Raw genomic sequence first — 16,477 nt, 5'->3', positions numbered from 1 at the left:
TTCACAATTGGAAAGCTGAAATCATCTCTTTTGTCGTAAAGTTTTGTTTTCAACCGACCCTCAGTGTCAATTTCTAGATGTAAGTCAAGATATGAAGCCGACTTAACTGTATCTGTAGTATCCTTTATCTCCAATTCGATGGGATAGATGCGGTCCACATAGTCACTAAATTTTGAATTGTTTAGTGAAAGAACGTCATCTATATAGCGGAAAGTAGAGTTAAAGGATATTGCTAACTTCTTATCTTTCTTCCTAAGAAGTTTCTGCATGAAGTCAGCCTCATAATAATAAAGAAACAAGTCGGCAAGTAGAGGGGCACAGTTTGTTCCCATTGGGATGCCGACAGTCTGTTGAAAAACACGTCCTCCGAACGTTACAAATATGTTGTCAATCAAGAAATCAAACATCTTGTATAATTTATCTCTAGTTCAATGGGAGAGATGCTTTTAACATACGGTAGTCAAGAAATTTTGAATTATGTAGCGAGAGAACATCATCTATACAGCGGAAAGTAAAGTTAAAGGATATTGCTAACTTTATATATTTCTCCTAAGAAGTTCCTGTGTGACGTCAGCCTCACAATAATATAGAAACAAGTCGGCAAAAAGAATGGCACAGTTGGTTCTCATTGGAATGTCGTCAGTCTGATGTGATAAGCATCTTGATAATGTCAGTTTAAAATGACCGCGTGTAAATGTAGATAATGTAGAAAAACAATTGCCACGTGCTGATTGTGCAATTTAAATGTTCCTAATCAATCAATAGAAGTTCCCATATATGATTCCTGTACAAATGTTGGAATGGCAACATACATTTTCGTTTCCTGCTTCACCAAGTTTGTAAACTCTAGACGCTACCATGTTTTCACTTCCACACTGAAGAGAGTGCAAATGCTACTATTGGTCAAGAATAATGTATTCTTAATGGGCGTGACTTTAATCAACCGATATTCGGCGCAACATTGGTATCGCAAACATTGGCTTGATTTACCAAGAGCAGAGATGAGAGTGAATCATAACCCTTCATGAAAAATACTAGATAATTAAAAAAATCAATATTTCTGTTAACATATTTTATTTCTAGACAATACTTTTTATAACCATGTTTGTCATATGTCCTGTTAATGATACATGAATACTCCCATTTTTTACTGATAAACAATATCGTAGCACACTTTTTAAACATATAATGTTATTCAATAATTGGTATTCAACCCAGTTAGCATAACAACTAATGTTTTTTCCAGACAAGCTTGAGCTCAATATTCCTCATTGATAAATTTGAATAATAAGGCAAATTTTATCATTTTTTACAGAAACAAAGTTATTTCATATCCATGATACCAAAATCTTTCAGTTGGAACTGTTCACAAATTTAACATGTTTTAAAACTCAAATCTCCTAAGCAAACTATTCAAAGTATGCAAATGAAAAAAGTCGAAGCTTACAAAAGAGGGGCGAAGATTACAATAAGTTCGTAGTCGAACAAAAACCGACAATACCATGAAAATAAAATCACAGAAAAAAGACAACTGACAACCTCTTTAGCTCAGTTGTTCTCTCTTATTAGTTATCAACTATCAGTCCTTTTAAATAAATCAAAGAATACAGAACTGTGCAACTAATAATAATTTCATCAGAAGTTAAGTTTTTTTCTACATAGCAAAAAAAATTAATTTATTCATTTTTATAAATGAAATTAATATAACAGCAAACATAATTTAAAAAAATATATATATATAAATTATGCACATTTTGGTACTGGACAATAGTTCCAGCGTTCGTCAGGATCTGTAGTATAACACCAAGGAGCTCCTGTGTTGTCTGGGTCTCTACAATAATTGGTATCCTTATCTGGATGACCTGCTGGCATTGCTCCAAATGTAGTCCAAACATCGCATGTAATACCAGTAACCGTACAGGTGACTTTTCCTTGATATGTAGTGCTATCAGTGTAACAATCTTCATCTGTCATAAGAAAGAACAACAATTGAGCGTATAAATCTTATTCTAATGCAATTTGTATGTAACAATTTTTTTCATTGGCTAAAAGTTGCCGTCAAATCCACAGTTGACCAGGCGTAACTAAGGACGGACAACCATTTTGAAATGATTGAATCAACAATTGTTCGATTGCTACAATATAATCCAAAATAAAACAACAACTACCTCGAATTCGCCGTTTTTAGTTATTTTATCCGAATTTGAAGTGTACAGGTAACGTAAAAACCTCCAGTTTGTAAGTTTTCATTTGTCTGACGTCACGTTTACCCATGACGTCTTTGCGCCAAAATCATTCATGAAGTTTCGCGGATTTTTTTTTATTTGTGAAATTTAGACATTTTTCCAAGTTTTATCGTATTATTTCTTTTTGAAATGCATTTGAATCGGAATAACAGTACTGTAGTTGAAGAGTTGCCACGGTCAATTTTGATTTGACGGTGGCAACTTTGCAACTACAGTATTGTTATTCCTTAATTTGACTCCGTTGATTAATTTTATTTACACTAAAAGTGACATGCAAACAAAAATATGCATGTGTATATCATTTTGTACACTACAATATGTTGTCAATTTTAGTATGTTTATATAATAGGTAATAAAACACAATCAACATAAAATGAATAGTTGAGTTTACGATTTCTATGAATCTAAGCCGATGAAGCATTATTAGGAATAAAGTTTATTTTAATCAAATTTGGACTTACATTTTCCCAATGTCTAATCAAAACCTCTGATTTGAAAGACGATGTTAAATTTTTAACTGTTAAATACTTAAAAATTATTACTATAGATACTCTTTACAATTTTATATGACAAAACTTATACCAATTTCCAAAAGAGGGGCGAAAGATACCAGAGAGACAGTCAAACTCGACAATCTCAACACTTCTTGAATAACTTAATCAAATGCTGTTATTTTTTAATTTTCAAAACATTTTTTGCGTTTTACATATAAACAAGGCATTATCTTAATCTTGAAAAAAAAATCTTCTGGAAAATTGGTTCGCAATGTCTTATACAATCAAACCAAATTTACGCGTATTGGTAAGGTTCAAGTTACTTTAACTAAAATTTCATTACTAACATAAATTGTGGTAGTTTTAATCATACATTTCTAATCAATTTTCCGGAAATCCAAAATTATTTCAGATTCAAACAATTTCTAGTTTATACGTTGAAAGTGCAGCACACCGTTGGCGGTTACTAGAAAGAAAGCCTTGCCAAAAAGTTTTGAAAGCTTTTTATCCGCTTCAAGTAGCGAAAGTTTAAGATCTTGTTGGTCTGTGAATCGGGTCGGTTATACGTCTCTTAACAGCAAAACGCACAATTTAATGTTAAACTCTGTTTAATATACAGATTTTTGGCCTATTATAAAAATCAAATCAAAAAAACAATAGTGTCTGCCGAAATAATACATATCATTGAACATTTTGCACCTGTAAAAACATTTTACGTAGTCTGCCTAATTTTTTTCGCAAAGCTAAAATGCGTCGCGCAAGTATGTGGTAATTAGGTTTATCGCTTAGTAACTTTTTGGATAAAAGGCGAAAAAAATATTTTAAGGTATCATTTTAAAGACACAACATAGTACTTTGGTTTGAAAAATAAAATTGACATTAGTAAATATTTCATAATTGTAATATAACATGAGAAATACCACATTTTAGTGAATATTAGGGAAATGAAATCTGTTAATGGGTTAAACAGTTTAAATTGTGTCAGTTAAGAGTTAATTAGCCACGACAATAATTGTGTTACCTCTATATTTTACCATTGAAAAAGGAAAGAATGAGATGTACTTGATCAGAAAAAAATGATATATATGGTGCAAAAGTATCATTCTAGTAAGATCATTTTTAATTTAATTTCTTTGCATTTTATTGAAGGGTGCCTATTCAAACATATATACATTTAATAAATATATAAAGGCAAAATCAAAATCAAAATATTAAGGATGTTCGCTTCTCGGTTTTAAAAAAGCAAGATTTTTTCATTACCCTGTTATTTATTGATAAGAGATTGATATAGGAGTAAAAATAGCAAAAAATATAAAGGTTCGTGTGTTTGTTTTCCACAGATTAGCCAATAATAAGTTAACGGAGAAAATGTTCTGCATTCATTTTTCATATCTTTATCATCATCTTTTTGACACGTCTTTAGTTCTCAAAAAGCATTTAAATGTAACCAGGATAATTTTCATTTTTGTTTTTTAAGAACGTCTTTTTACTCTTGTTATATTTTAATACTTTTTGAGACCTAAAACGTGTCAACGATATATTGTACACGTAAAAGATTTTGAAAAGAAAACTGGAAGTAAGCGGGCAAAAATGTTTATGGCACTTAAACGGACAAAAATGTTTATGGCACTTAAACGGACAAAACACAAAGATACCGAAATTCTAACAAATTTTCCAAAACATGGAAAGCGAACATCCTTAAGTTAATCCTTAAGTTGTCCATTATCAGAAGAAAGAAAGAAAGAAGTTAAGCATTCCTTTTCGTGTTTAGAGTCTATTTCAGTTTTATTTTCGTTCAATATGTATAAAAAAGAAAATGTGGTATGATTGCCAATGAGACAACTATTCACAAATGATCAAATGACACATTAATAGACAACTATAGGTCATCGTAAGACCTTCAACAATGACGGAAGACTTCCGAATCCTCATCTATAAAAGGCTCTGAAATGACAAACGTAAAACAATTCTAACGAAAAAACTAACGGCCTAGTGTATGTACCAAATAATGAACGAAAAGTAAAAATGTACAACAGCAACAATTGACAACCTTTAACTTGCAGGCTCCTGACTTGGGACATGAACATACAGAATGTGGCGTAGTTAAACATGTTAGTAAGTCCACTCTTTATCATGGGACATTGGTCAAAAGAACAATCATGCAAGAACTGTATAAAACAATAAACAAACACATAGCATCAACAGAAACAAACAACAACCAATCAATTACAGACTCCTGTGTCAGGACATGAACATACGGAATGTGGTGGGGCACACATCCATTATCTAATGGATTTAGAGAATGTGAAATTTTAAAACATTATCTTCACATATTATTTCGTCGATTTCGAGGCGATTCAAATTGCCTCAACAGGGATGCAGGTGTATACCTATGTGCCTCTGGAAAAAGGCACTTTTATCAATGAATATATAAAACCAGGTTTGTGGACCTGAAATAGAGTATCAATTTATTCTACATAAAAAATTGCGGTTGGAATGTTATTTTTGAAATATTACTGAGTACATTCTTTTGATTTCTTAATGTATCGATTATCATCTGTTTTAATCTGTGTGAAAAGGCGATAATTTATCATAACGTAAAAGGTGTTTTCACATGACGAAATAGGTAAATGCCATTAATGGGGCACCAGCTACGATATACATTAAACATTTAAATATTGATTCTTTTTCAATCATTAATGAAAGTGAAATAATGTATCGATGATGAATTATTCACTTGCGAGTGAATAATTCGACCTCATTGAATCCGTATGCATGTGGACTTCAATTTAAACCCGTAGCTAGAGATGGATTATGCATGATCGATGCGTGTTAGGCTTTTTACTGTAAAGAATGGCAATATTAGAAGTGAAGCAAATGATTGACTGATTCGATCTACAACAAAGCATTGTTACACAGGTAAAATAAAAAAATAACTTATTTTATCAATCTTAAAATTGAAATCAAACAGACATAGAACAGTCCATTTGCACGAGGTCTAGATATCTATTCATATCTATGTTTATGTTTACATCGTGTTATGTGACTGTCGGTTGTTTTGGGGGTTATCTCGATAGTTAATTAGATGGTGTCTAGACTAAAGTACACATGAAACAAAGCTACATATTATCAAGCCCATGCCCTGTAAACTGATTATTCTAGACAATGTTTAACATTGTTATAAATCTTATATGAGAATATGAGTCAAATCAGTGAACACAAATTTGACAGATTATGTCCCTTTGATGTAATAGGTGTTTGCATTTAACGTTATTATCGTCTGCACAGTCTGCGGGCTGAATGCTTCTTACTACCTGATTGGAGGATATTGCTGAAAGGTTTAGCGCTACAAAACCAGGTTTCATCTACCATTTTCAATATTTGAAAATGCCTGTACCAAGTCAGGAATATGACAGTTGTTGTCCATTCGTTTTTTGATGTGTTTTGTCATTTGATTTTGCCATGTGATTAGGGACTTTCCAATTTGATTTTCCTCTGAGTTCAGTAGTTTTTGTGATTTTATTATTTTTCCAGGACCATATATACTGTTCCCAGCTCTATCATAGCTAACGTTTGTTGATTGGTTAGGACAATTCGAAACCTAGTAAATGTATTTTGATCCCGTAAAGTGTCGGAATTGAACTCTCTATTGTAGCAATTAGATTTTCCCTGTTAACCAATCATACATATCGGTACATAGGTAACACTTATCTATTATTAAATAGCCTAAACTCCTCAACCAGCCAGTTGCTCACTACTACGTACATCTTAGAAACGAAAGCAAACTTATGAAAACAACGTATTTTTTTTCTTGCCTAGATTATAAAAATGTATACTTTCTTAGACAATACAAAAGCAACAAACAAAAATTACTGAAAGGCAGACATCCAAACCAATTATTTAAATATATGTATGAATTTAAACTGGATTTTTTTTATCTCGGAATAGGGAGAAAGGGTGATGCGATCTTTTCATGGTAAAAACACGTACATTTCTCTGGTAAAAGAAAAAACACAGAGTTAATTTGTTTTACAATTATATAGTATTTCTCACATAGCTATATATGCGGTTACGCTATTTCATCATAGTTGATAAATTCTTTTGACGAGTTTGTAAAGTAAGACAAGAATTGGAAAAAAGTATAAATATACAGATACTATGATTGCAAAAAAAGGCTGGTTTCCCACGCCTGAAGATAATGTCAATTCAGTATCAGTACGATTAGGACCCTTTTTGGCACCCAACATTAATAGTATAGTAAAACAATAACAAAAGGTCAGTATTAAATGGTATAAGGCCTTATAACGTGTTTGAAATCTAAAATATTACTGCAAAACTAATCAGCTTCATTATACCAATGACATTATCATAATTTGAAAAGATGTGTAAAACCGTTGGAAATATATTACTTATGTTCCTATATGTTTAAATTTCACTACGTTTCATTCTCTACACAATTAATGCCTATTATGAACGAAAACCATTCAGGCCAAAGCGCCATATTTGTCTAGCACAAAGAGGTAAACAAACAACCAAAGTAAAATAAAAGAACAATAAATCTGTTTAGAAAAACGATATAAAAAGATACAAACGATTAAGACAAGAGTTACATCACGGTGCCCCTATCAATCCAGTGGTGATATATTATCACATGAAACATTGTTAAATTTAAAAAAAATTGTATTAGCCTTTTATAATTTTGAAAACACTTTCCACTTTCATCAGCTAAGAGACGACTAGCTTTTAAGAATATTATTACTTGTAGGGTTTTGCACATAATGTTATAGTTGTATAATATACATAACATTATCGGTATTTGCACATAATAACAGTTTTGACAAAATTTAACCATACTGGCTACTAAAAGCGAATAAATATTTCACTTTTTAACTTTCATTTATGATGGAACAACAAAAAAAAATCATATTTCTAATTTTTATCTCGTAGCTAGTGCCCTTTTGAATATTAAAACTACCTGTGCATGAAACACTATAACCGGTCGTCCACTGATCATCTGTACCACACTGAGACACGGGACAATGATCTACAGAAGTTCCTGATGACAGTGTATCACATGTGAACACCATTCCAATAAATATACCGAAGTGGAAGTTGGACGTTGTTCCAGTAGGTACCACAGGCAGTCGTTCATCTCCACCACAAACATCACCTGACAATACAAAAGTATCAGTAAGTTTCATTTCTGAACAATAAATTTTTTAAGGAATGACTGTAATATTTTTTTCTGTCTATGAAGAAATAACATAAAAAATTTGGTGCACACTGAATAACGCGCATAACGGGTTATTTAATAGTGTGCACCACATTTTTTATGTTATTTCGAATAGACAGAAATAATATAACAGTCATTTCTTATAATTTAATTCTAAATTCCATTTTAAACCGTAGAAAACCATGAAACAAAGTTGATGACGTCACGGTCACATGACTAAATCATGTCTATGGGCTGATAACAAAATAACGTCAGCCAATCAGAAGCCGCGTTACATCCAAAATTAAATGATATATAAATGTTTCAGGAATTACGTTACCAGGAAAAAATATATAATCTTTTTCGAAAACCATTTGATAACGCTTAAAGTTATAGTGTTTTATCATACAGTTGACATATACGTTGGCAAAGTATTTGATGTGTGATTATGTTCTATACGCCAATTGAAATACCAATACCTATAAAAAAAATTAATCTAGTATGTTCCGTAAGAAACCTTTATGTACAGAAAATGGAGATTGATAAAATTTCGCAAAAATATGTTAATAGTTATCAAAGGTACCAGCATTATAATTTAGTACGCCAGACGCGCGTTTCGTCTACATAAGACTCATCAGTGACGCTCATATCAAAATATTTATAAAGCCAAACAAGTACAAAGTTGAAGAGCATTAAGGATCAAACAATTCTCCAAATAGATATAGGAAGATGTGGTGTGAGTGCCAATGAGACAACTCTCCATCCAAATAACAATTTAAAAAAGTAAACCATTATAGGTCAATGAAACATATAAAGAATCAACATTTTATAATAATCTGCATCATAAAATGATATAAATATATTTGTGTAGATAAACTCATCATAGATTCCAGGACTAAATTATATATATACGCCAGACACGCGTCTCATCTACAAAAGACTAATCAGTGACGCTCGAATCCAAAAAAGTTGAAAAAAGCCAAATGAAGTACGACGTTGAAGAGCATTGAGATCCAAAATTCCTAAAAGTGTTGCCAAATACAGCTACGGTAATATATGCCTGAGGTAGAAAGGCCTTAGTATTTCTAAATATTCAATATTTTGTAAACAGATAATTTATAAATATAACAATATATATGATAATTCATGTCAGCACAAAAAGTGCAGACTACTGGGCTTGTGATTTCCTCGGGGAAATAAATCTCCACCAGCAGGGGCATCGACCTAGTGGTTGTAAATACAGCTAAGGTAGTATGTTATTTATGTTATTTAGCATTTCAAATATAAAAAAAAAGTTACTTGCATTTCACAATAAAACAATATTTCCAGTTGACAGCTGGATTAGGCATAGAAAAAAAATTAATATATTCATTTTTATAAATGAAATTAAAATAACAGCAAACATAATTTAAAATGTACAATATTAAAAAAAAATATGTATATAAAAATTAGGTACATTTTGGTACTGGACAATATTCCCAGCGTACTTCAGGATCTGTAGTATAACACCAAGGAGCTCCTGTGTTGTCTGGGTCTCTACAATAGTTTGTATACTTATCTGGACCTGCTGGTATTGCCTCATTGACAGATGTCCAGACGTCGCAGGTAATACCAGTAACTGTACAGGTGACTTTTCCTTGATATGTAGTGCTATCAGTGTAACAATCTTCATCTGTCATAAGAAAGAACAACAATTTAGCGTATAAACCATATTTGACTCCATTGATTAATTTTATTTACACTAAAAGTGACATACAAACAAAACTATGCATATGTATATCATTTTGTACACTATAATATGTTGTCAATTTTAGTATGTTTATATAATATGTAATAAAACACCATCAACATAAAATGAATAGTTGAGTTTACGATTTCTATGAATCTAAGCCGATGAAGCATTAATAGTAATAAAGTTTATTTTAATCAAATTTGGACTCATATTTTCCCAATGTCTCATCAAAACCTCTGATTTGAAAGACGATGTTAAATTTTTAACTGTTAAATACTTTAAAATTATTACTATATATACTCTGTTCAATTTTATATGACAAAACTTATACCCATTTCCAAAAGAGGGGCGAAAGATACCAGAGGGACACTCAAACTCGACAATCTCAACACTTCTTGAATAACTTAATCAAATGCTGTCTTTTTTAAATTTACAAACATTTTTTGTGTTTTACATATAAACAAGGCATTATCTTAATCCTGAAAAAAAATATTCTGGAAAATTTGTTAGCAATGTCTCATACAATCAAACCAAATTTACGCGTATTGGTAAGGTTCAAGTTACTTTCACTAAAATTTCATTACTAACATAAATTGTGGTAGTTTTAATCATTCATTTCTAATCAATTTTCCGGAAATCCAAAAATATTTCAGATTCAAAACAATTTCTAGTTTATACATTGAAAGTGCAGCACACCATTGGCAGTTACTAGAAAGAAAGCCTTGCCGCAATATTTTTAAAGCTTTTTATCCGCTTCACGTAGGGAAAGTTGAATATCTTGTTGGTCTGTGAATCGGGTCGGTTATACGTCTGTTAACAGTAAAACGCACAATTTAATGTTAAACTATGTTAAATATACAGATTTTTGGCCTATTATAAAAATCAAATCAAAAAAGGAAAAGTGTCTGCCGAAATAATATATATCATTGAACATTTTGCACCTGTAAAAACATTTTACGTAGTCTGCCTTATTTTTTCGCAAAGCTAAAACTCGTCGCGCAAGTATGTGGTAATTAAGTTTATACGCATAGTAACTTTTGTAAAATTGTGTCAGTTAAGAGCTAATTAGCCACGACAATAATTGTGTTACCTCTATATTTTCCCATTGAAAAAGGAAAGAATGAGATGTACTTGATCAGAAAAAAATGTTATATATGGTGCAAAAGTATCATTCTAGTAAGATCATTTTTAATTTAATTTCTTTGCATTTTATTGAAGGGTGCCTATTTAAACATATATACATTTAATAAATATATAAAGGCAAAACCAAAATCAAAATATTTGGGATGTTCGCTTCTCGGTTTTAAAAAAGCAAGATTTTTTCATTACCCTGTTATTTATTGATAAGAGATTGATATAGGAGTAAAAATAGCAAAAAATATAAAGGTTCGTGTGTTTGTTTTCCACAGATTAGCCAATGATAATTTAACGGGGAAAATTTTTTGTATTCATTTTTCATATCTTTATCATCATCCTTTTAACACGTCTTTAGTTCTCAAAAAGCATTTTTACCAAGGTAACCAGGATATTTTTTATTTAGAATGTCCTTTTATTCTTGTTATATTTTAATATTTTTTGAGACCTAAAACGTGTCATCGATATATTGTACACGTAAAAGATTTTGAAAAGAAAACTGGAAGTAAGCGGGCAAAATTTTTTTTTTGGCACTTAAACGGACAAAACATACCGAGATACCGAAATTCTAATAAAATTTCCAAAACATGGAAAGCAAACTTCCTTAAGTTCATCCTTAAGTTGTCCATTACCAGAAGAAAGAAAATGAAATAAGAATTTAAGTATTCCTTTCGTGTTTAGAGTCTATCTCAGTTTTATTTTCGTTCAATATGTATAAAAAAGAAAATGTGGTATGATTGCCAATGAGTCAACTATTCACAAATGATCAAATGACACATTTATAGACAACTATAGGTCATCGTAAGACCTTCAACAATGACGAAAGACTTCCGAATCCTCATTTATAAAAGGCTCTGAAATGACAAACGTAAAACAATTCTAACGAAAAAATTAACGGCCTTATGTATGTACAAAATAATGAACGAAAAGTAAAGATGTACAACAGCAACAATTGACAACCATTGACTGACAGGCTCCTGACTTGAGACATGAACAAACAGAATGTGGCGTAGTTAAACATGTTAGTAAGTCCACTCTTTATCATGGGACATTGGTCAAAAGAACAATCATACAAGAACTGTATAAAACAATAAACAAACACATATGATCAACAGGAACAAACAACAACCAATCAATTACAGACTCCTGTGTCAGGACATGAACATACGGAATATGGCGGAGTTAAACATGTTAGTAAGTCCACTCTTTATCCTGGGACAGTGGTCAAAAGAACAATCATGCATGAACTGTATAAAACAATAAACAAACACATATGATCAACAGAAACAAACAACAACCAATCAATTACAGACTCCTGTGTCAGGACATGAACATACGGAATGTGGTGGGGCACACATCCATTATCTAATGGATTTAGAGAGTGTGAAATTTTTAAACATTATCTTCACATATTATTTCGTCGATTTCGAGGCGATCCAAATTTCCTCAACAGGGATGAAGGTGTATACCTATGTGCCTCTGGAATAGGGCACTTTTATTAATAAATATATAAAACCAGGTTTGTGGACCTGAAATAGAGCATCAATTTATTCTACATAAATAATTGCGGTTGGAATTTTATTTTTAAAATATTACTAAGTACATTCTTTTGATTTCTTAATGTTTCGATTATCATCTGTTTTAATTTGTGTGAAAAGGCGATAATTTATCATAACGTAAAAGGTGTTTTCAAATGACGAAATAGGTAAATGCCATTTATGGGGCACCAGCTACGAGATACATCAAACATTTAAATATTGATTCTTTTTCAATCATTAATGAAAGTGAAATAATGTATCGATGATGAATTATTCACTTGCGAGTGAATAATTCGACCTCATTGAATCAGTATGCATGTGGACTTCAATACACCTTATCGCTATTTGTCCGCCATTGCTGGAAATCACACAGGTTCCCGTAAAATGTTGACATCATAAAACAAAATATCTGACGCCACAATGGAAAAGTGATTGTTGTTGACGTCAAAAGTTCAAGCGGCCGGGTCAGCCGGGATTAGCGATAAGGTGTATTTAAACCCGTAGCTAGAGATGGATTATGCATGATCGATGCGTGTTAGGCTTTTTACTGTAAAGAATGGCAATATTAGAAGTGAAGCAAATGATTGACCTATTCGATCTACAACAAAGCATTGTTACACAGGTAAAATAAAAAAATAACTTATTTTTTCAACCTTAAAATTGAAATCAAACAGACATAGAACAGTCCATTTGCACGAGGTCTAGATATCTATTTATATCTATGTTTATGTTTATATCGTGTTATGTAACTGTCGGTTGTTTTGGGGGTTATCTCGATAGTTAATTAGATGGTGTCTAGACTAAAGTACACACGAAACAAAGCTACATATTATCAAGCCCATGACCTGTAAACTGATTATTCTAGACAATGTTTTACATTGTTATAAATCTTATATGAGAATATGAGTCAAATCAGTGAACACAAATTTGACAGATTATGTCCCTTTGATGTAATAGGTGTTTGCATTTAACGTTATTATCGTCAGCGCAGTCTGCGGGCTGAATGCTTCTTACTACCTGATTGGAGGATATTGCTGAAAGGTTTAGCGCTATAAAACCAGGTTTAATCTATCATTTTCAATATTTGAAAATGCCTGTACCAAGTCAGGAATATGACAGTTGTTGTCCATTCGTTTTTTGATGTGTTTTGTCATTTGATTTTGCCATGTGATTAGGGACTTTCCAATTTGATTTTCCTCTGAGTTCAGTAGTTTTTGTGATTTTATTATTTTTCAAGGACCATATATACTGTTCCCAGCTCTATCATAGCTAACGTTTGTTTATTGGTTATGACGATTCGAAACCTAGTAAATGTATTTTGATCCCGTAAAGTGTCGGAATTGAACTCTCTATTGTAGCAATTAGATTTTGCCTGTTTACCAATCATACATATCGGTACACAGGTAACACTTATCTATTAATAAATAGCCTAAACTCCTCAATCAGCCAGTTGCTCACTACTACTTACATCTTAGAAACGAAAGCAAACTTATGAAAACATCGTGTTTTTGTCTTGCCTAGATGATGACTATGTATACTTAGTTAAACAATACAAAAGCAACAAACAAAAAAAGACTGAAAGGGAGACATCCAAACCAATTATTTTAATATACATATGAATTTAAACTGGAATTTTTATCTCGGAATAGGGAGAAAGGGTGATGCGATCTTTTCATGGTAAAAACACGTACATTTCTCTGGTAAAAGAAAAAAACACAGAGTTAATTTGTTTTACAATTATATAGTATGTCTCACATAGCTATATATGCGGTTACGCTATTTCATCATAGTTGATAAATTCTTTTGACGAGTTTGTAAGTAAGACAAGAATTGGAAAAAAGTATAAATATACAGATACTATGATCGCCAAAAAAGGCTGGTTTCCCACGCTAGAAGATAATGTCAATTCAGAATGTTAAGCTTTGAAGGATCAGTACGATTAGGACCCTTTTTGGCACCCAACATTAATAGTATAGTAAAACAATAACAAAAGGTCAGTATTAAACGGTATAATGCCCTATAACGTGTTTGAAATCTAAAATATAACTACAGAACTTATCAGCTTCATTATACCAATGACATTATCATAATTTGTAAAGATGTGTAAAACCGTTGGAAATATATTACTTATGTTCCTATATGTTTAAATTTCACTACGTTTCATTCTCTACACAATTAATGCCTATTATGAACGAAAACCATTCAGGCGAAAGCGCCATATTTTTCTAGCACAAAGAGGTAAACAAACAACCAAAGTAAAATAAAAGAACAATAAATCTGTTTAGAAAAACGATATAAAAAGATACAAACGATTAAGACAAGAGTTACATCACGGTGCCCCTATCAATCCAGTGGTGATATATTATCACATGAAACATTGTTAAATTTAAAAAAAATTGTATTAGCCTTTTATAATTTTGCAAACACTTTCCACTTTCATCAGCTAAGAGACGACTAGCTTTTAAGAATATTATTACTTGTAGGGTTTTACACATAATGTTATAGTTGTATATACATAACATTATCGGTATTTGCACATAATAATAGTTTTGACAAAATTTAACCATACTGGCTACTAAAAGCGAATAAATATTTCACTTTTTAACTATCATTTATGATGGAACAACAACAAAAAATCATATTTCTAATTTTTATCTCGTAGCTAGTGCCCTTTTGAATATTAAAACTACCTGTGCATGAAACACTATAACCGGTCGTCCACTGATCATCTGTACCACACTGAGACACGGGACAATGATCTACAGAAGTTCCTGATGACAGTGTATCACATGTGAACACCATTCCAATAAATGTACCGAAGTGGAAGTTGGACGTTGTTCCAGTAGGTACCACAGGAAGTCGTTCATCTCCACCACAAACATCACCTGACAATACAAAAGTATCAGTAAGTTTCATTTCTGAACAATAAATTTTTTAAGGAATGACTGTAATTTTTTTTTCTGTCTATGAAGAAATAACATAAAAAATTTGGTGCACACTGAATAACGCGCGTAGCGGGTTATTTAACAGTGTGCACCACATCTTTTATGTTATTTCGAATAGACAGAAATAATATTACAGTCATTTCTTATAATTTAATTCTAAATTCCATTTTAAACCGTAGAAAACCATGAAAAAAAGTTGATGACGTCACGGTCACATGACTAAATCATGTCTATGGGCTGATAACAAAATAACGTCAGCCAATCAGAAGCCGCGTTACATCCAAAACTAAATGATATATAAATGTTTCAGGAATTACGTTACCAGGAAACAATATATAATCTTTTTCGAAAACCATTTGATAACTCCTAAAGTTATAGTGTTTTATCATAAAGTTGACATATACGTTGGCAAAGTATTTGATGTGTGATTATGTTCTATAAGCCAATTGAAATGCCAATACCTAGAAAAAAAATTAATCTAGTATGTTCCGTAAGAAACCTTTATGTACAGAAAATGGAGATTGATAAAATTTCGCAAAAATATGTTAATAGTTATCAAAGGTACCAGGATTCTAATTTAGTACGCCAGACGCGCGTTTCGTCTACATAAGACTCATCAGTGACGCTCATATCAAAATATTTATAAAGCCAAACAAGTACAAAGTTGAAGAGCATTAAGGATCAAACAATTCTCCAAATAGATATAGGAAGATATGGTGTGAGTGCCAATGAGACAACTCTCCATCCAAATAACAATTTAAAAAAGTAAACCATTATAGGTCAATGAAACATATAAAGAATCAACATTTTATAATAATCTGCATCATAAAATGATATAAATATATTTGTGTAGATATAGATTCCAGGACTAAATCATATATATATACGCCAGACACGCGTTTCATCTACAAAAGACTCTTCAGTGACGCTCGAATCCAAAGAAGTTGAAAAAAGCCAAATGAAGTACGACGTTGAAGAGCATTGAGATCCAAAATTCCTAAAAGTGTTGCCAAATACAGCTACGGTAATCTATGCCTGAGTTAAAAAAGCCTTAGTATTTCTAAAAATTCAATATTTTGTAAACAGATAATTTATAAATATAACAATATCAATGATAATTCATGTCAGCACAAAAAGTACTGACTACTGGGCTTGTGATTCCCTCGGGGAAATAAA

At 31.6% G+C, this 16,477-nt stretch overlaps 2 protein-coding genes across 2 annotated transcripts in view; both read right to left on the bottom strand.

Moving 5' to 3' along the window:
- Positions 1 to 16,477, bottom strand: part of LOC139497637 (mucin-22-like) — a 326,590-nt gene that overhangs the window by 295,065 nt on the left and 15,048 nt on the right. The gene's annotated exons all lie outside the window — the stretch shown is intronic.
- Positions 1,694 to 15,555, bottom strand: LOC139520405 (plasminogen-like). Its single transcript, XM_071313002.1, has 4 exons — positions 15,047 to 15,555; positions 9,409 to 9,624; positions 7,716 to 7,910; positions 1,694 to 1,967 (listed from the first exon to the last, which is right to left on the bottom strand). The coding sequence occupies exons 1-4, from the start codon at positions 15,270 to 15,272 to the stop codon at positions 1,744 to 1,746; spliced, it is 861 nt and encodes a 286-aa protein (XP_071169103.1). The 5' UTR covers positions 15,273 to 15,555; the 3' UTR covers positions 1,694 to 1,743.

This window comes from Mytilus edulis, chromosome 1, assembly GCF_963676685.1.
Source record: "Mytilus edulis chromosome 1, xbMytEdul2.2, whole genome shotgun sequence".
Classification (NCBI taxonomy): domain Eukaryota; kingdom Metazoa; phylum Mollusca; class Bivalvia; order Mytilida; family Mytilidae; genus Mytilus; species Mytilus edulis.
This window is presented reverse-complemented; position numbering and strand designations above follow the sequence as displayed.

What these genes read in the sequence shown, in the direction of transcription:
- LOC139520405 (XM_071313002.1), bottom strand. Translation starts at nt 15,272, where the DNA reads ATGAAACTTACTGATACTTTTGTATTGTCAGGTGATGTTTGTGGTGGA. An exon ending in TTATAGTGTTTCATGCACAG is followed by an intron (nt 9,625 to 15,046) that starts GTAGTTTTAATA and finishes TTCTTATGACAG; the next exon opens with ATGAAGATTGTTACACTGAT. An exon ending in ATATTGTCCAGTACCAAAAT is followed by an intron (nt 7,911 to 9,408) that starts GTACCTAATTTT and finishes TTGTATTGTCAG; the next exon opens with GTGATGTTTGTGGTGGAGAT.